Source organism: Schistocerca piceifrons, chromosome 5 (genome assembly GCF_021461385.2).
Source record: "Schistocerca piceifrons isolate TAMUIC-IGC-003096 chromosome 5, iqSchPice1.1, whole genome shotgun sequence".
NCBI classification, from domain to species: domain Eukaryota; kingdom Metazoa; phylum Arthropoda; class Insecta; order Orthoptera; family Acrididae; genus Schistocerca; species Schistocerca piceifrons.
In genome coordinates this window covers 507,593,761-507,615,989 of record NC_060142.1, presented here as the reverse complement: position 1 = coordinate 507,615,989, position 22,229 = coordinate 507,593,761, and the positions used below count along the sequence as shown (strand labels likewise).

The 22,229-nt window shown below is 37.9% G+C and overlaps 1 protein-coding gene across 1 annotated transcript in view; it reads right to left on the bottom strand.

The window, feature by feature from the left end:
* Positions 1-22,229, bottom strand: part of LOC124798146 (kinesin-like protein KIN-7M, chloroplastic) — a 278,641-nt gene that overhangs the window by 88,908 nt on the left and 167,504 nt on the right. The window contains exons 10-11 of the mRNA XM_047261426.1: positions 7,288-7,801; positions 500-641 (exon numbers count right to left, since the gene is read on the bottom strand). Of these exons, the coding sequence (XP_047117382.1) occupies positions 500-641; positions 7,288-7,801 (656 nt within the window). The remainder of the gene's footprint in view (positions 1-499; positions 642-7,287; positions 7,802-22,229) is intronic.

The following is a 22,229-nucleotide window of genomic DNA, read 5'->3' as shown; positions in this document are numbered from 1 at the left end:
GACCAAACTGATGTTGCGTTCTTCCTGTCACTGGAATAGCTGCCGATTTTATCCCATTTTTTCTTGCTCTTCTCCCAGAATAATTAACTAATTCCCTTGATTATATTATTTCGGAATTGTTGCCATGCCTTTCTTATATATATATTACACTTCCACCAAATATAAGTGATATTATGGCAGAATGCATTTAAGCTAATGCCAATATGATTGACATTACTGTAATACAAAATATTATTTGTAACTCTTGTATTATTCATACAGCACTGTCAATTGTAGGGGAAATATTCAAGGATTAGATTTAAGAGATGACCGAAGGCTTTAATTTTGCCAGGTATAATATATATATCCGTAATTAAGTAAGGCAAGTAATTAAGAAATTATGAGAGGAAAGATTTGCTATTAATGAGTCAACATTAGCATTTTTAATGTTTGTAGTTCAGCAACAAAGCTTGAACTGTTAATACTGCAACAATGAAATAAAGTGTGGAGATATATTTACCATCTCAGCTCTTTCTGCATAGATTTGTCGCTCTAATTTGGTGAATTCTCTTAGTTCCTCATACTCCTTTTGAAGTTCTTGTAGGTTAGCCCGTATAATGTGTGGAGGAGTTTCCGTTGCCTCTGAGCAACTAGATATTTCACTGAAATAATAAAATGAACTGACAGGAATGTTTTCAAATATTTCATAAGCTGCTCTTTCAGTAAGAGCACTAGAACTGAAGGGCGTTTCACCCTTGACAGTATCCTTGGGAAATTGTCATGTCATTAACCACTTTAGACTGGTGTGCCAGTAGTAATAACTCACAGAGCTATCAAATAAACTCAATAAGAAACTTCACTAAGAATTGTTACTAAATTGAAATTGGCTAAGCAAATCTGTTGCTCAACATTAGTACTGCTACTGGTTATTTTAGCCTGTGTATTACAGAAAGGTTGATCCAAAATGCTATTTTTTTCTGCTGAAGCATGAACTAGCAGAACAATCAATGTTGGAGTTCTGATAATTTTTTTATCATTCATAGCAGGAGTCTCTGCATAACACGGAAACAGGAATAAGCTGTGCAATAATTGCAACTTGAATTATTATGCCACTCTTTTTCCATCAAGCTGTAACATCCAAGAATCATGAAAACAATATAATCCAGTGTGTGTTCATAGGTTTTCCTGGCGAATATGCTTCTTAAAAGTCTCTCAGGCAAGCAGCAGGAGTGATTTATCATTTTAGAATGAATTTTTTATGGCATGACTTGATATCATCAGGTTACTCTTGCTGACTGACATCCTAGTCAAGTGTGTGTGATATATAGATTGGTTGTCCCCTATCCCCCATCCACTGACTGTGTATGGACACTGATGTGCTGGCTACGGTGGTGGGTAGCTTGTGCTCGGGAATCGAGAGGTGATCGTCAGTCTGCACTCCATCTTCTGCTGTGTTTGGACAATTTCCAGTACCATAGCCCACACTTGACTGTGTTGAAATCTATTGGCCTTGTTGACAAGGTTCTCATGTAGCCAGATTTAAACAGTCTTCTCGAATACACAGACTCAATAGTGGAATGTGTTTTGCAGAATTTTTGTATCTTCATATTCCACTTTGTGGCTGGTTTCAAGGTAATGTTCCGCAACTGGTGATTTTATGGGCTGCTGGTGGTTGGTGTGCCATTTGTATGTTCTGGTACCTTTCTTCACATGCTATGTAATACACTTCTTCTGGAGCCCCTGGTTACCTTTTACTGTCCCTAAAAGGGATTTGGTCTCTACTGGTAGGTGGTACACACATTTGATATTTTGTCTTCATAAAATTCTATCAATTTTTCTAGATACGTTATCTGCATACGTAATGTAGGATATCTTTTTTGGTTGGTCTTCATTGGGTGCCAACTGGGATGTAGTCTTTTGGTTGAAGGCACATCAAATTTGACAGCTGCTATAGTTTTTTTTTCCTTTCTTTTCTGGAACAGGTCTGTGAGGTGGTCCAGTTTTTCTGGTTTTAGGCTTTCTTCATCTGAGATTGCATGAACTCTGTAGACCAGCATGTTTAGCACTCCTTCCTTTTGTGACAGTTTATGACATCTAGAGGCGTGGAAGTACTAGTCCGTGTGGGATTTCTTCTGATAGATGCTGTGTCCCAGAGTTCCATCCAGTTTTTTCCGTGCCAGAACATCTAATAATGGCAGCTAACTGTTTTGTTCCACCACCATGGTGATTTGTTTTTCAAGTCTTCGAAGAAAACACTGCAAAAACGAATTCATGGCATCCAGATATTGATGGCTCCAGTTGTGGAAGTATCCAAGTATCTGACTGTATATATGGAGTGCATAGCGGCCTTAAGATGACATTAATGAGATGCCAAAACTTGTTGTCTACATAAAAAAAAAACCTTCTTGAAACATACAGCTGTTCAGTAATTTTCCTTCATAAATATCAACATATCTGTAAAAGACTGTTGGTTTAATGGTGCTGAGTCTAATACCTGGTCTTCAAAGACTTGCATGTACAGACTGGCAACCACAAGTGACAAGCAATGTCCGTTAAAAAGAAAATGTGAGGACATGAGCACAAAATTGAATAGTTTGGGTGAATGAGGACTCATTTCTTTTCAATAAGCAATCACAAAATGAAATACAAAGACACAAAATTTCTGCAAAACACATCCCATTACTAGGACTGTATACAAGGAGCATATCGAAATCTAGCCACATGAGCATCTCGTCAACAAGGACAATGTATTTTAAGTTAGCCAAGCATGGGCTCTGCACTGACAATTCTCCAGACAGAGCAGAAACGGAACACCAAGCACGGTGAAGGCAGAGTGCAGACTGAGAATCGCCACTGGATTCCCGAGTGTGAGTTACCATCCCACCCGCCCACTCAACCCCACCCCACCATAGCCTGGACATCACATTGTCCATACACAGGGTCAGTGGAAGTTGGTGGTGACTGGTATATACATCAAACCTACTGATCCAGGATGCCAGTCAGCAGGAGTTCCCTCATAATGATGGCACATTATGCCATTGAAAATTCATTCTACAATGATCAATCACAATCCAGTTGCATGACCAAGATACTTTCAAGCAATGTGCTCCAACCCTTCCAGTGAATTAACAACTAATAAAGAGATCTGTAGTTAATTCATGGAAGACAAGCAGGAATATATATTAACAATGTGCGCAACAATATTATGAGGATAGTGCCAACAGTTTAACAATCTGTGTAGCACCACCAACATTTTATAAGAATTCAGTTTGAGTTTGTCTGCAGCTCTGTGAGCAGTTGCTGCTGACACTAACCTGAAGTGTTGAATGTGGGCAACAGTTTTCTCACATATCATTTCAAGGGCACTCCCTATGCACCTAGTTTAGATGAAATCAAACAATAGAAAATCCAGGATGGGATGTAATAATATTACAAAAAGGAATGTTGCTACTCATAATATACTGGAGATTCTGAGTTGCAGATAGGTACAACAAAAAGACTGTCACAAATTAGCTTGCAGCCAGAATGGCCTTCGTCAAGATTAGACAACAGACAGACAGGCGCGCGCACGCACGCACGCACGCACATGCCCCCCCCCCCCCCCCCCCCCCCACACACACACACACGAGAGAGAGAGAGAGAGAGAGAGAGAGAGAGAGAGAGAGACTGCAGTCTGTGTGTGTAAGACCATATTGGTCGAAAGCTAATTTGTGACAGTCTTTTTGTTGTGCCTATTCACGACTCAGTGTCTCTGCAGTGTGGTGAGTAGCAACTTTCCTTTTCATAATATTGTTAGTTCGGATAATACTGGTACACCAAGTGTAACAGTCTGAGGAATGGTGAAAACTATGTATCAATCTGAACACATCTCATTGTCTGATTCCTGCACAATACTGGACACAGCATTTGCATCATATGTGAAACACCATTTATTTCTAAGAGTTCTTACTGAAAGGGTAACTTATGAAATCTGAAAATAGCAGATGGTTAAAAGCAAAGAGACTGTCCGTATGTTTCTTTCCCCCCAGAATGAAGAAGCCCATTAAAAGAACTACATCTTATCCATAAAAAAGAGCATTTTGACATCTCATTCATAATACATACATCTATTACTGGCCTTTCTTATCATTAATATGCCCAGTTTGTTATCCTTATGCTCTTACCCATTATGGAACAACACAATTTGCACCTTGTAAAGAGCACATCTGGACAATCATTACCGTATAACCAAAAGCAAGAATGAACCCAAGACAGAATCCTTTTGTTCACAATGTCTAGTGGGTTCAAATTCATATTAACACAACTACATAAATGTTGTTTCTTTAGAGAGGATTTGGTGAAAATTAAAATATACCATTATTAAACAGATTATTCAAAAGAAACACTTTCCTCAACTGTGCAACACAAGAATAAATCAGTATCCAAAAATGATAAAGCATAAGTCTAAGGAGGGAGGAGGAATCTAATCAGCTAGAGACAATCCAGTAGCACTTTACTTGACTGACAAGTTTTTGGGAAAGAACAGTACTGTGTAAAGAAGATATATGTCAGAGATTCTACAGAGTGTTTTAGTGTCCCATATTCTTATGTGCCCCCCCCACACACACACATATCCATCCACACATATACAGACACAAGCAGTCTGCTTGTGTCTGTATATGTGTGTGTGTGCGCGAGTGTATACCCGTCCTTTTTTCCCCCTAAGGTAAGTCTTTCCGCTTCCGGGATTGGAATGACTCCTTACCCCCTCCCTTAAAACCCACTTCCTTTCGTCTTTCCCTCTCCTTCCCTCTTTCCTGATGAGGCAACAGTTTGTTGCGAAAGCTTGAATTTTGTGTGTATGTATGTGTCTGTTTGTGTTTCTATTGACCTGCCAGCGCTTTCGTATGGTAAGTCACACAATCTTTGTTTTTAAATATATTTTTCCTGCATGGAATGGAGAGAGAGTGTAATCATGAACAACATACTAAAAATCCTGACTGGAGGAATGTGAGTGTGGTGTTTAGCGAAGTTAACTTTTTCTGTTTTTTCTTTGACTCTATTGAAAACCACAGCATCTAGCAAAAACGTTACCAGTACAAAATTAAACTACGTTAGATTTCCTACAAAAAAGATCCTGTTCGCCTTTCCAATAGGACTAAGTTTCCATATTGCAGTTGATGAAAAAATGACAGATTATTAAAATAGTGTTTTAATGACACAAAATTACTGTTTATTATTAAATGAAGTTGGTAAGGAACAAATGGAATAATAAGGGATTAACTTTGTTCTGGGGTGTAACAGTGTGAAAAGGCATGGAGGTGGAGGTTAGAAGCATGAGGGAAGGTAGGTCACTGTTTGGGGGTTATGCATTTTCTTTCATCACAGGTCTGCAAAATGAAGAATGAGCTGGGAATTCCCCATTCTCTCTATCATGTTATATCACAAAAAGCAAATACAGGGTATTTCACAAAGTTACACCAACTCTTTCACATCTCGCCTCATGAATGACTGGCGACAATGTGCACAGGTGCTGCCAATGGGAGAGAGTTTAGTTTCCACAATGTTTGTTATTCTTACATTGAATACTGATATGAGTTGCTAGTAATATGAATGCTGGAAAAGCATATGGACTGGTTCTATGTAAATTTCAGCACACTGTTCCACACTGCCATGGGGGAAACTTGTCTTAGTCATCCTTTATAAAGAAGTAGTATTCTTCCAGCAAAGGAGACTTTCTCCAACACAAGCACTGCTCACTTTTCAGTTTACATGCAGACTGTATCTCCCCAGCATTTCCTGTCCACTGATTTTAGTAGACAAAATAACGTCAATGATCTCATGTTTATGTAGTTGACTTATTTTCAGTTTATTAAGTGAGTAATTATTAGCACTTGTAAATTGAGTTTACAAGTAAAACAGGTTCCTGTAAACATTGTCTGAGAAGTGCTTAATTTGTGTGGTGATGTCAATGATCAGTGGCCAATATAGTGCTGGTGAGAAAGGGGTTGGATTTGTTAAGTGGCATCTTGCCTTGTGAGAATTTTCACATGATCACAATCCATAAGATATTGTAGACTGCTTCATGTGTCTCTTTCAAAGACATGATGCTGTGTCATGAAGAACATTATGATTGTGAAAGATTAGAAATAAAAATAAAGCTGGATACTATTCAGAAGGTAGATTCACTGGAGTAAATTCTGGTACAGATGCAATGTCTATCCTGAAAGTAATCTGTCATGATTTAAATAAAATACTGGTATAGTTATAGGAAATGTATTAGGAAAATCTCTCATTTATGCCTTTGTATTACTTTCCACATAATCACCATTCAGAACTATCATCTGTCTTAACTAAATGATACATTTGTTCTGCATAAAACCCTCTCGTATGAAAATACAGTCTACCTGTGACAGTATTTTGAAGTGATACATGAGGTGTAAAATTGAGATTACAAGGAGGACACTCAAAACTATCATACTTAACAGTAATAATTGGTAGCATTCATCTGTATTTATGTCCTGCACATAGCTCAACAACACTTGTTTCAAGAGTATCAGGTTGCAAAATTTAGCTCCTGAAGTTAAAATACTAAAAAATTGACCAGTAATAGTAACTGGATCATTCAAGACTCTTGGAGCCCACAGCAGAACAATAAGACATGACCTACTGTAGTGTGTGATGTGAGACAGGACAGCTGCTGTCGTATCAATTTAAATGTAGGAGGAGGACCACAGTCCAATGTTTTTTTTTTTATTTTATTTTATCTTATGAATGCCAAAATTATTAGTTTTTTGGTGTTTTAACTTTGTGAGCTAGGTTTTACAACCAGAGAAAGAGAGCATTGTCTGTTGAAGCATGATGCTGAGATACGTATAGGACTGAAAATGGTCGAATGCTACCCATAATTACTATAAAAATGTAACAACCATTACCTCACACCCACGATTTATAATATTAAACTATATTTAAAATGGCACAGTTATTTTTATTTGGTAGGCAGATTCTGGAGGAGCAAAGCTTCACAAAAACAAAAATTTTTGTATTTTCAGAAATGGTCAAGTATCTACGAAAAAGCTGAGACACATGGTCACTTACTTTGACCCCTCTTCCACTGAGCGAAGTTTTAGGGAAATTGGATTATTGCACTTCCCAATTTCTCCCCCTCAGTCTGAGCCTGATTATGGAAATGGACAATAAAATTATTTTCATAGCAGATCTATGTAATGGTTGGTAGTTGTTTTATAATTTCCTTATCTTACAATGTAGCCAGTCACTTGCAACATAAAATCTAACGAAGTAGCTAAATAATGCTGTGTATCAACTTACAGGCTTCTGTTAGTAGCTGGACTTGGCTGACAAGAAACATTTACTCTCTGCATTATAGGCAGTGCACCTGTACAACAGTAGTGGCACACAGCCTGAGAATTTCTTGTGTAGGACTGTTCAGTTTGTGTTGCCTGGTCGAGGCCCGATCCGTGTGCAGCTGCCTGGTCAAGGCCCGAACCGTGTGCAGCTGCCTGGTCAAGGCCCGAACCGTGTGCAGCTGCCTGGTCAAGGCCCGAACCGTGTGCAGTCGAACCGCATGCAGCTGCCTGGTCGAGGGCCAAACCGCGTGCAGCTACCTGGCCAAGGCTGGAACTGCTTGCTGTTGCTGCCTGATCAACCTGTTCATCTCTATCACACATGTCATTTTCAAGAGTCTCACATCCACCTCTATTTCTTTCAGAACCTCTCCTGAGATTGACAAAACTGAGTGAAAAGACTTCCTCATCATAAGTAGGTGTTGCTGCCAGTTCATCTGCGTCTAGAAGGTCTCTTTCAAACTCCTCGAATGGGACACCTGAAAAAGATTCACATTAGAAGTGTTGCCTCTCCAATATTATTATATTTTCCTTTTAACTGTACGGTATGTCACACTGCATTTAGGAACTTTCGGGCTACTGAACATGTATCAGTAATTACAGATTTCTGTAGTTGTATACATACATTTGGATGTAGCTGTATTGCGTTTATGTACTGGTGGATATTGTGTGGTATGACTCCTGTAGTTGACAGTATAATTGGTATTATGTCAACTTTATCCTGATGCCACATGTCCTTGACTTCCTCAGCCAGTTGGATGTATTTTTCAATTTTTTCTCCTGTTTTCTTCTGTATATTTGTTGTATTGGGTATGGATATTTCTATTAGTTGTGTTAATTTCTTCTTTTTACTGGTGAGTATGATGTCAGGTTTGTTATGTGGTGTTGTTTTATCTGTTATAATGGTTCTGTTCTAGTATAATTTGTATTCATCATTCGCCAGTACATTTTGTGGTGCATACTTGTATGTGGGAACGTGTTGTTTTATTAGTTTATGTTGTATGGCACGTTGTTGATGTATTATTTTTGCTACATTGTCATGTCTTCTGGGGTATTCTATATTTGCTAGTATTGTACATCCGTTTGTGATGTGATCTACTTTTTCTATTTGTTGTTTGCAAAGTCTGCATTTATCTGTTGTGGTACTGGGATCTTTAATAATATGCTTGATGTAATATCTGGTGTTTATTGTTTGATCCTGTATTGCAATCATGAATCCTTCCATCTCACTGTATATATTGCCCTTTCTTAGCCATGTGTTGGATGCGTCTTGATCGATGTGTGGCTGTGTTAGATGATACGGGTGCTTGCCATGTAGTGTTTTCTTTTTCCAATTTACTTTCTTTGTATCTGTTGATGTTATGCGATCTAAAGGGTTCTAGAAGTGGTTATGAAATTGCAGTGGTGTAGCTGATGTATTTATATGAGTGATTGATTGCTTTGTGTATTTTGCTAGTTTCTGTTCATTCTATAAAGAATTTTCTTAAATTGTCTACCTGTCCATAATGTAGGTTTTTTATGTCGATAAATCCCCTTCCTCCTTCCTTTCTGCTTAATGTGAATCTTTCTGTTGCTGAATGTATGTGATTTATTCTATATTTGTGGCATTGTGATTGTGTAAGTGTATTGAGTGCTTCTAGGTCTGTGTTACTCCATTTCACTACTCCAAATGAGTAGGTCAATATTGGTATAGCATAAGTATTTATAGCTTTTGTCTTGTTTCTTGCTGTCAATTCTGTTTTCAGTATTTTTGTTAGTCTTTGACTATATTTCTCCTTTAGTTCTTCTTTAATATTTGTATTATCTATTCCTATTTTTTGTCTGTATCCTAGATATTTATAGGCATCTGTTTTTTCCAACACTTCTATGCAGTCGCTGTGGTTATCCAATATGTAATAATCTTGTTTAGTGTGTTTTCCCTTGACTATGCTATTTTCTTACATTTGTCTGTTCCAAAAGCCACATTTATATCATTGCTGAATACTTCTGTTATCTTTACTAATTGGTTGAGTTGTTGATTTGTTGCTGCCAGTAGTTTTAGATCATCCATGTATAGCAGATGTGTGATTTTGTGTGGGTATGTTCCAGTAATATTGCATCCATAATATGTATTATTTAGCATGTTAGTGGGTTCAGAGCAAGGCAGAACCAGAAAGGACTTAATGAGTCTCCTTGGTATATTCCACACTTAATCTGTATTGGCTGTGATGTGATATTATTTGAATCTGTTTGGATATTAAGTGTGGTTTTCCAATTTTTCATTACTATGTTTAGGAACTGTATCAACTTAGGATCTACTTTGTATATTTCCAATATTTGTAGTAACCATGAGTGGGGTACACTATCAAAAGCTTTTTGGTAATCAATGTATGCGTAGTGTAGCGACCTTTGTTTAGTTTTAGCTTGATATGTCACCTCTGCATCTATTATCAGTTGCTCTTTACATCCTCGTGCTCCTTTGCAACAGCCTTTTTGTTCTTCATTTATAATTTTGTTCTATGTTGTATGTGTCATTAATTTCTGTTATTATTATTATTATTATTATTATTATTATTATTATTATTAGCGTCTGCACGTAAATGACAGTCTACATGTCTCTGTATGAGCCCCAATTTTTCACAGCTTATCTTCGTGGTCCTTATGCTCAATGTATGTTGGCGGCAATAGAATAATTTGGTGGTCAGCTTCAAATGCAGGTTCTCTAAGTTTTCTCAATAGTGCTTCTCAATAGTGCTTCTCAAAAAGAATGTAGCCTTCCCTCCAGGGATTCCCATCTGAGTTCTGAAGTGTCTTCATATCATTTCTATGTTGTTCGAACCTACTGGTAATAAATCTAGCAGCCTGCCCCTGAATTGCTTCAAATGTCTTCCTTCAATCTGACCTGGTACGGATCCCAAACGGTTGAGCAGTACGCAGAATAGGTCACACTTGTTTTCTGTATGCAGTCTCTTTTACAAATGAGCCACTCTTTCCTGAACTTCTCCCAATAAATCTAAGTCAACCATATGTCTTCCCTACCACAATTCTCACATGCTTGCTCCATCTCATATTGCTTTGCAACATAATGTCCAGATATTTAAAAGACTTGACTGTAATACTGTATCTGAACATTACAGGTTTGATCTTCCTACTCGTACTCATTGGCTTACATTTTCCACATTTAGGGCTAGCTGCCAGTCATCACACCAACTGGAAATTTTGTCCGAGACATTTTGTATCTTCCTACAGTCACTCAACTTCCACGCCTTACCTTACACTACAGCATCATCGGCAAACAACTGCAGATTGCTTCTCACCCTGTCCACCAAATCATTATTCAGTGAAGATGATACATTGATTTGGAAGGGTGATCCACACAGTGTAAATTAGTGAAGCAGCCACTGAAGTGTAGCACAGTGTGCACAACCACCTTCTACGTATTTTATAATACCTTAAATCTAATCACCCTAGACACTCCATTTGTGTTAGTTTCTGTGCTCCCATAGAAATCATCTACTACAACCCATGGGCACTAGGGTGGCAGCTAGCTATCTGTAATGTCTTTGAAATTTAGTACTTCGCTTCCCCCACTTTTGTTCCAATGGGGACAAAAGGGGGTTCTGTGAAAAAAGTCACCCCAATCTAACAAATTCTAGGCCATCCTCAAATGTCTCTAAATCACAACATGACATCCACAACATTATTTCTGTTAAAATGCACTGTATTCTTCCTTATGTAAACTGTGTCCTTGTCTTCCAAGAGAGTAACGTATGTGACACATTCAAGGAAACCCAGCAGTTGTTTAAAACCATTTTGAATTGTTACGAGTCCTGGCAATGGCAAGGAAAGCGTTTCTGAAGAAGAGAAATTTGTTAACATCGAGTATAGATGTAAGTGTCAGGAAGTCATTTCTGAAAGTATTTGTATGGAGTGTAGCCATGCATGGAAGTGAAACAAGGACGATAAACAGTTTGGACAAGAAGAGAACTGAAGCTTTCGAAATGTGGTGCTACAGAAGAATGCTGAAGATTAGATGGGTAGATCACATAACTAATGAGGAGGTATTAAATAGAATTGGGGAGAAGAGTTTGTGGCACAACTTGACTAGAAGAAGGATCGGTTGGTAGGACATGTTCTGAGGCATCGAGGGACCACAAATTTAGTACTGGAGGCCAAAAATCGTAAAGGGAGACCAAGAGATGAATACACTAAGCAGATTCAGAAGGATGTAGGTTGCAGTAGGTACTGGGAGATGAAGAAACTTGCACAGGATAGAGTAGCATGGAGAGCTGCATCAAACCAGTCTCTGGACTGGAGACCATAACAACAACAACAACAACAACAACAACAACTGAAAAGTTAATTCAAGGAATGAAAAAACCAAAACAAAAAATTTAAGAAACATTAAGTTTGTGTTTGATAATGCACACGTTTTTAAATTGAGAAACATTTTCATTTTAAAAAATCATTTTACAACATTCACTTCTGTAGAATCAAAGATTATTTGATTGTAACAACAATGAACTTACTTTAGTTTTTAATGAGTTTGACACCTCTTCCTGTAATATCACTCATGATCGTCTCCTCAAGTTTTTGAACTGCACTTTTGTACTAGGGGTCACCTTTCCACCGCTAAGGGTCTTTGTGGAGAAAACCTCATGAAAAAAGTTTTCATAACAGTTGTTACAATAGATGAAAATTCAGTATTCATAAAAGAAGAAAAATCATTTTTGTATACGAAGTACCTTCTCACTTAATTTTTCTTCTCTTCCTCTTTTTCAGCCTGTCCTAATTCCAAGATAGCTTGTGCTATATTTGCCTTGACCTTTGTTCGAATATTGTCATCAAACAAAACAACAGCCACAGTTTCTGGAGCTAAGTACTAGAGGTGATTTGATAACCTTTTTCAATTGCTGTATTAATTACTGGACCAAAATCTTGATAATTTATCAGTTGACTTATGAATAGGAAACCATAGTAAGGTGGCATAATTGCTAAACCAGGCTTGGGTATACACGCATACAAAAAAAAAATACACTGAGGTGACAAAAGTAATCAGGTCGGATCACCTTTCGCCCCATGCAGTGCAGCAACTCAACATGGCATAAAGTCAACAAGCCATTGTTAAGTCCCCTGCAGAAATACTGAGCCATGCTGCCTCTATAGCTGTCCATAATTGTAAAAATGTTGGCAGTGCAGAATTTTGTGCCTGAACTGACCTATCATATAACTCCCATAAATGTTTGATGGGATTCACTTCAGACAATCTGGGTGGCCAAATCATTCACTCGGACTGACCAGAATTTCTTCACACCAATTACAAACAATTGTGGCCTAGTGACATGGCACACTGCTAACCATAAAAATTCCTTTGCTTTTTTGGGAGCATGAAGTCTATGAATGGTTGCAAATCGTCTCCAGGAAACCAAACAAACATTTCCACCCAATGATTGGTTCAATCAGACTAGAGAACCAAGTCGATTCCATGTCAACAAAGCCTGCACCATTATGGAGCTACCATCAGCTTGCTCATTGCCTTGTTGACAACTTATGTCCATGGCTTCGTGCAGGTCTGCGCCACATTCAATCCCTACCATCAGCTGATACCAGCTGAAATTGGGACTCATCTGATCAGACCAAAATTTTCTAGTCATCTAGGGACCAACCAACATGGTCACGAGCCCAGGAGAGACACTGCAGGCAATATAATGCTGTTAGCAAAGTCTCTTGTGTCAGTCGTCTGTTGGCATAGCCTGTTAATGCCAAATGTCGCCACACTGTCTTAAGGGATAAGTTCATTGTACGCATCACATTTATTTCTGCAGTTATTTCATGCAGCATTGCATGTCTGTTAGCATTTACAACTCTATGGAAACACCGCTGCTCTCTATTGTTAAGTGAAGGCTGTCGGCCACTGTGTTGTCCGTAGTAACAGATACTGCCTGATATTTGGTGTTCTTGGCATACTATTAACGCTGTGGATCACAGGATATTGAATTCCTTAATTTCCGAAGTGGAATGTTTCATGCATCTAGATCCAACTACCGTTCCTCATTCAAAGTCTTAAGTCTATTGTTTTCGACCAAGTTACTCTGCATTTCTTCTAAAATACCACATCCAGGCCAAAACTTCAGTTAGTCAAAACAAGTCCACAACAACAATTTCAAAACTGTGACAGTAAGGGAGATACTGTAGGTTGTGACTGAACTATTTTTCTAGATTTGTGTAACTTCCATTTACTCCACGTGTTTTGCTTGCTGTCACATCACAGCAAATTGCCTGAATTGTGACAGCTAAACCCCACTTCTCTACTGACTGGAAACAGCCACGCTTTATCTTCTGCAGAATATGTTGGGATTTCAGGGACCCCCTGCAGTTGTTCCTCGCCTTGTCAGGTCAGTAATACTGCCAGTCTACCGTATTTACTCGAATCTAAGCCACACCTGAAATTAGAGACTCTAAATTCAAGGGGAGAGAAATGTTTTAGACCGCACCTCCAAATCGAAACAAAGTTGGTCCATTGCTTTGATAAGAGCCGTTCTCTTTGTTATAGGTGTTTACATTACTCTAAGCTGAAAATGCATTATTGTACTGTGTCATGCATTGTTTGTCGAATTCTGATAATGAGTGTTTACGACCTGTCGCCGCTTGCGACATGGCTTGCTTTTGTGCGCACTATCGCCACTTACAACTAAAAAAATGGAGGAATTGTCTCATTAGCAAAACAATGGCAAGAGACTGCTATTTGTTGTTACTTACACTGCTCCTTTCTTTGATAATGATCAACAAGAACCAAATAATAGACCATGTATGATAGAAGATGTTCTGAACGAGAGTTTAGCAAAAATTTTTCTCCCTTTGAAAATCTTTGCAAACGCCTCTTTAGTACATTACATTCTGCACAGTAATTAGAGTCATCTTAGGTTCATAAATCTAGTCAGTTGCTGTACTTCATTTCAGACAGTATCACTATTCAGCATAAGAATAATACAAATATAAACATGACATGATATGTATATTCTTTTGCATTTGCTGTTGCCTCACTAGTTTCGTAGTTTATTAGGCATACAGGATTTAAACGAGATACCGTATTTACTCGAATCTAAGCCGCACCTGTAAAATGAGACTCGAAATAAAGGGAAAAAAAAATTCCCAAATCTAAGCCGCACCAGAAGTTTGAGACTCGAAATTCAAGGGGAGAGAAAAGTTTTAGGCCGCACCTCCAAATCGAAACAAAGTTGGTCCATTGTAATATGAGACCCAATTTAGGTCGAATGAAAGACGATACAGTAGTTTGGTTCGAGTCGTAATCTTAGCAGTTCAGCTTTACCAGGTAGCCATTGCTATGCGTCAGGCGCTCCGTCCGTATTTATACGGGTACCCTTCCTTTTTCACGTGCTTCGTCTGATTTGAATCGATTGCTTATTTTGCTTTGATCTGATAAGTGCCGTTTTCTTTGTTACAGGTGTTAACATCAGTCTAAGCTGAAAATGCATTACTGTACTGCGTCATGCATTGTTTGTCGTGTTCTGATAGTGCGTGTTTACGGCGTGTCGCCGCTCGCGGCATGGCTTGCTTTTGTGCGCGCTACCGCCGCTTACAATTAAAAAAAAAAAAGAGAGGAGAGGAATCATCTCATTAGCGAAACAATGGCAAGACACTGCTATTTGTTGTTACTTACACTGCTGCTTTCTTTGATAATGATCAACAAGAACCAAATAATAAACTGGGTATGATAGAACATGTTCTGAACGTGAGTTAGGCGAAAATTTTTCTCCCTTCGAAAATCTTTGCGGCCGCTTCTTTAGTACATCAAATGTCGCACAGAAATTAGTCATCTTAGATTTAAAAATCTAGTCAGTTGCCGTGATTCATTTCTGACTGTATCACTATTAGGCATAAGAATAATATGAATATAAACATGACACGATACGTATATTCTTCCGCGTTTGCTGTTGTCTCACTCAAGTTTCGTAGTTTATTAGGCAGAAAGTATTTAAATGAGATAGCAGCAAACACGAAAAAAGAATACACGGCAAAATGTTTATATTCGTATTATTCTTATGGTGAAGATAATGTTAGACTGTGATAATACTGCATGTGAATCACATTTCATCAGGTTCCTATTAGCAACCATCTCTTCTCACAGGTAGGAAAAAATTCAGAACGTAGAGTTGGCCATATTGACAAACATCCCAAACAGTCTTGCCAGTCGGATTTTCGTAGTACATTGAAATTCTGCTACATTGGAAGATGAACAATACAGAATTTGTATTTACTTCGTTGGATAATGTATGAAAATGCAGTGGTCGAAACTCGGGGCGGAGAAAAGAAACTCGTCTTCCACCCCCACCCCGACCCCCTTTTTTTTTTTTAAGATGCAGAGGTTTTGGCGCCAGTATTTTATCTTTGTGCCTACAAAGCGTGCCTGTGTAGCGCTACATATATGCGACGGCAGAAGTTAGTTTTGGCGGCACCTACCAACACTTTTCAGAACTCCCGTTTGCTTTGCACTCGATTCTAAGCCGCAGGCGGTTTTTTGGATTAAAAAAACTGGAAAAAAAGTGCGGCTTAGATTCGAGTAAATACGGTAGCAGCAAACACGAAAGAATATATGGCATAATGCTTACATTCTTATTATTCTTATGGTGAAGAGGAAACTGCATGTGATTGACGATTCATAGAAGTTCCTATTAGCAACCATCTCTTGTCACAAGTAGGAAAAAATTCAGAACATGGATTTGGCCATATTGACATACATCCCAAACAGTCTTGCCAGTCGGATTTTCATACATTTTTAGTGATGACTTCAAATAAAGTGTGTGTTGTTGTCTTCAGTCCGTAGACTGGTTTGATGCAGCTCTCCATGCTTTTCGATCTTGTGCAATGCAGAGTAGGAACACTTACAAAATAAGAATGAAAATAATTTAGAAATTAAACGCTGAAATTTAAAACAAAATTTTATTAGGTTTGTAATACACATCTTATATGAAATTTTTAAAATATCAGTCATGGTTCTGAATCACTATCACTCGATTCTTTGTTTCTCATTTCTTCATACAGAGCACTGTCCTCTGTACCATTTAGTGCATTGGATATCTAACATTTTTAAAATGGTTTTTGCACAGTCTGGTTTGGAACACACGTCCATGCATCATAAATCCATTGGCACAATTGTGACAAACTTGCGCATTTTACACATCTGTGTACATACATTTAAGCTTGTCCTTAAATGGTTTATTCAAACAGGCACCAAGTGGTTGCAGAATTGACATCGTCCCACCTGGAATTACTGGCAAGTCCATTTTGATTTCCTCTAATTTTAGTTTTACTGCAGGTGTTACTGACGTAAGAACACTTATGTCTTTCTTTCCTTTGACAACAACCATATAATTTGACGTCATGTCAAAATATACGGAGTTTGGTCAGCATTTCCTATCTGACCAAGAAGGTATTGCTTTTCTGTGCGCTGCCTAATTATGAAGCACTGAAATTCCACAAATTTTTCTTCATAATTTTTTGGCAGCTTCTGTGCAACTGAAGTTCACCTCTGAAGTGAAAAACCTCAGCGCGTTACAAACAAATCAATCCAGCTGCAACTAGCCTTAAAATTTTCCATTTTCTGCTCTCTAGCAATTTCATGTGCATTAATTTTTAAAATTTCGGCATTCACAGGCAGGAATTTCTGACGATGCTCCTTAACAAATTCATTTAAAATCACTTTTAGTGCATGATATTGGCCACACTTTGGCCCACAAAATGCTTTTCTTCTACTTGAACATTCAAATAATTTCTCTCTCTGCAGTCACCATCGCCAGATGTAGCTCTCATCAATCCCGTATCACAGACCTGCACCACGAATTGAACTTTGTTCCGCAAAAGAAATAACTCCCCTCTTGATTTTGGCACTATAAAAGTGCTTATTATGATTCAAAATTCCAGGAAGCAATAGGTGATGCTACGTGAAATCTCAATAAGTCCCAGCGTATCACCTCGTGCAACAATCCTAAAGCCTTGTGCATTGTTGGTATTTTTGTGTAACGAAATTTATTTTTGCTGCTACATTCGAAGATGAACAATATGGAATTTCTATTTACTTTGTTGGATAATGTATGAAAATGCAGTGGTCGAAACTCGAGGTGGAGAAAAAGCTCATCTTCTACCTTTTTTTTTTTTTTTTTTTTTTTAGTTTATTTACTGATGCAGAGGTTTTGGCGCCACTATTTATCTTTGTGCCTGCAAAGCATGCCTGTGTAACACTACATATATTCGACGGCAGATTTTAGTTGTGGTGACACCTACCAACATTTTTCAGAACTTCTATTTACTTTGCACTCAATTCTAAGCCGCAGGCGGTTTTTTGGATTACAAAAACCAGAAAAAAAGTGCAGTTTAGATTTGAGTAAATACGGTATCTTTTCAACACGTTTGAGCACTGGGAGCGTTTTTCCGTCCCTGTGCAACACTAATTCTTGGCAATCTTTTAGGTTAAATTTGTGCTCAATTTCTGGATACCTCATTTCTTTAATTTCTTTTCTGAAATGTTGAAAAGCAGTTTGATTTGTAACCAGGTTTTCAGATTCAAGTCCTAAAGTTTCTGCAGCAGCTATTACTATGTAAACCCCATTTCTATCACTAATTTTGCAGCTATCAAAAACTTCAGAGAGAAGGGGAGTAAAAAACTGCTGCTGAATGATGGGAGGAATTTTCACTGTCATTACCGTACTACTGTCACTTCTGTGCCTTCTTGATGCTGAACTCTCAGTTCCATTTCTTCATACATTCTTTTTCTTCTGGTAATTTGTACTCCAGTTTGTTTTTGTGCATTTCCTTCCTTGCGTTTTAATTTATGATCAGTACCAGAGACAAAGCCACGCCATCTGTTTTGGTGCTGAAGTGTTAAAAGATTGCTTATCTTTTTCATTTTTCATCTGCCCCAAAGTTCAGAGTGAGCTATGTGAAAGGGATCATCCATGTTTTCTACATAAAACTCTCTTCTTTTTCTTTGCCTTAAGTTCTTGTCAAATTTGTCATACAGACTGAGTAACTTTTCGAAGTAGTGGTCTGTTCTTCTAGAAGGAATTTGTGCTTATTACCAAAAAATAGGAACTTCTGGAACTGCATATAGTGCATCTTGACTCATCGTTAGATTTACAACTTGTACATTGTAGAAGAAAACACTTAGTACTTGCTTGTTTGAAGGTAGTTTGGCTCCAATAAATTATGGGACTGGAGCCAACATGAGAGAGACTGAAGTCTCTTTTTAACATCCGTGATGAGGAACGTGAAGAAGCCTTTGCCATTTTTGTCTCTGGTGAAAATGACAGGATAGTCAGTTTTCATCAGCAGTACAAACGATTTCAAAACAATAATATAATAATTTCATGTTGTATTTTGGAGGAAAAAAAAAAAGAGGATAAATAAACTGCAAAATTTGGCCATTTTTCTTTGACAAGCAACTGACCAGTGACCACTATCCCCAAACGAATGTCATTCTGTTAAGAACTGTCTGAACACAAAATCAGATAACCCAAACAGTTCACAAAAACACAGTTGCAAAGGTTGGAATATTACATTTTGCTAATACTGTAACAATTAACTACCACAATATTTATTTTAACAAGACACATTACTCACTCACCTTGCATCAAATATATAGGAAACACAAACAGTAACACAGCAGATAATAACAGCCAACTAAGCCATAAAACTCTCTGCTACTACCACAGTAGTTGTCTGGTTTTAAGAATTAGCCACTAGCCTACAGCATTCTCCAAATCAAAGAAAGAAAGCTGCTACTTTTATTGCCATCTGATTACTACAGCCATCTATACCTACACTTTTAATGTTTACCATTAATATAAATATGGTATTTATTATATATTACAATATTAGGATTAAAGTCTTAATACTGGGTTGGCAAAAATAGATCTATCTAATAATACTTTATTCAGTAGCACCACCAACAGTAGGCAGACTAGTAACAGTAGCAGCAGTAGTGGTAGTGGTCGTAGTAGTAGTAGTAGTAGTAGTAGCAGTAGCAGTAGCAGTAGCAGTAGCAGTAGCAGCAGTTGTTGTTACTGTTATTATAATAATAACAATAATAATAATAATAATAATAGGGCTAACCCCCCTTTTAGTGTGATTAGTTGGTTCAGGACAGAACTAAAGAAGCCTCGGACAAGCGCCGTCATGGTCGGGGACGACGCTTGAACCCTATGCCCGCCCACAATGGTAACGACACTGCTAGCCAACTGGAAAATGATTCAAATCCAAATAGAGGTGTTTTGCAGGACATGCTTCCTGCAACCACCCAAGAAGGAAAACAAAGACAGAGGATGAGATGGTCAGATGAAGTTAATCGACACCTCATGTTCTGTTATTACCAAGCAACAAACCTAGGAACCAACACAACTGGATACAGATCACAAGTATACACAACATTTATTACCAGATACCCAGAATTAAAATTTTTAACAGAACAACGACTAGCTGATCAGATCCGTGTAATAATCAAAAATAACAGGATACCCCAGTCAGAATTAGAAAACATCAAACAACAAGTACAACAAATACTGGAACAAAATAATGTGCAATCAGAAGAAGAAGAAAATACAGTAATGGACTCCAACATCCCAGAGCAAACAAACAAAGAACAACACGCATCAATTAAACAGTCAGAGGAAAACGAAATCTTAAGACAGCCACCAGAACAAGCACAAATAGAACACGAAGTGACACACATGTTAGATATAGAAGAAAAATTTCAGCTAACATACATAGAATACAAAGACACAAATACAGACATTAGACCATTCTTGCATAGACCACCAAATAACCCACAAGTCGAAACAACAATAAAAACCATCAACACAATCATACACAACAAAATAAATGAAAACACAACTATGGAAGAGTTACAACTACTGGTTTATATAGGAGCACTCACTACACTAAATATACACACTAGGCAGAGATCAGAACCAACTAACACACAGAAGAAACCCACAAAACCAGCATGGCAACACAGGCTACAGATCAAAACAGAAAAACTGAGAAAAGACATCGGACAGCTAACACAATTTATAAGAAATGAAATCTCGGAAAAAAAAACGAAAAAGGTTAGGTAAAATCTCACAACAAGGTGCGACAGAGCAATTAGACGAAAAGAAGCAGAAATTACAAGCATTAGCCAAACGACTCAGAAGATACAAAAAAAGTGAAAATAGAAGGAAACAAAACCAAACATTCAACACAAACCAAAAGAAATTTTACCAGACAATAGATAACACACACATTAAAATAAACAATCCACCAAACATAACAGACATGGAACACTTCTGGAGCAACATATGGTCAAACCCGGTACAACATAACAGGCATGCACGATGGATACAAGCAGAAACAGACACATACAAGATGATACCACAAATGCCTGAAGTGATAATTTTGCAACATGAAGTCACCCAAGCAATTAATTCTACTCACAATTGGAAAGCCCCTGGAAATGATAAAATAGCAAATTTCTGGTTAAAGAAGTTCACCTCAACACATTCACATCTAACTAAATTATTTAACATTATATATAAAAACAAAGATGAGGTGACTTACCGAACAAAAGTGCTGGCAGGTCGATAGACACACAAACAAACACAAACATACACACAAAATTCAAGCTTTCGCAACAAACTGTTGCCTCATCAGGAAAGAGGGAAGGAGAGGGGAAGACGAAAGGAAGTGGGTTTTAAGGGAGAGGGTAAGGAGTCATTCCAATCCCGAGAGCGGAAAGACTTACCTTAGGGGGAAAAAAGGACAGGTACACACTCGCACACACGCACATATCCATCCACATATACAGACACAAGCAGACATATGTCTGCTTGTGTCTGTATGTGTGCTTGTGTCTGTATGCTTGTGTCTGTATGTGTGCTTGTGTCTGTATGAGTGGATGGATATGTGCGTGTGTGCGAGTGTATACCTGTCCTTTTTTCCCCCTAAGGTAAGTCTTTCCGCTCCCGGGATTGGAATGACTCCTTACCCTCTCCCTTAAAACCCACTTCCTTTCGTCTTCCCCTCTCCTTCCCTCTTTCCTGATGAGGCAACAGTTTGTTGCGAAAGCTTGAATATTGTGTGTATGTTTGTGTTTGTTTGTGTGTCTATCGACCTGCCAGCGCTTTTGTTCGGTAAGTCACCTCATCTTTGTTTTTATATATAATTTTTCCCACGTGGAATGTTTCCTTCCATTATATTAAATTATTTAACAGTTACATTGCAGACCCATACACATTCCCTGATACACTTACACACGGAATAACATATCTGAAACCTAAAGATCAAGCAGACACAGTGAACCCAGCTAAATATCGCCCCATAACATGCCTACCTACAATATACAAAATTTTAACTTCAGTCATTAAACAGAAATTAATGACACATACAACACAGAACAAAATTATAAATGAAGAACAAAAAGGCTGTTGCAAAGGAGCACGAGGATGTAAAGAGCAACTGATAATAGATGCAGAGGTGACATATCAAGCTAAAACTAAACAAAGGTCGCTACACTACGCATACATTGATTACCAAAAAGCTTTTGATAGTGTACCCCACTCAAGGTTACTACAAATATTGGAAATATACAAAGTAGATCCTAAATTGATGCAGTTCCTAAACATAGTAATGAAAAATTGGAAAACCACACTTAATATCCAAACAAATTCAAATAATATCACATCACAGCCAATACAGATTAAGTGTGGAATATACCAAGGAGACTCCTTAAGTCCTTTCTGGTTCTGCCTTGCTCTGAACCCACTATCCAACATGCTAAGTAATACAAATTATGGATACAATATTACTGGAACATACCCACACAAAATCACACATCTGCTATACATGGATGATCTAAAACTACTGGCAGCAACAAAT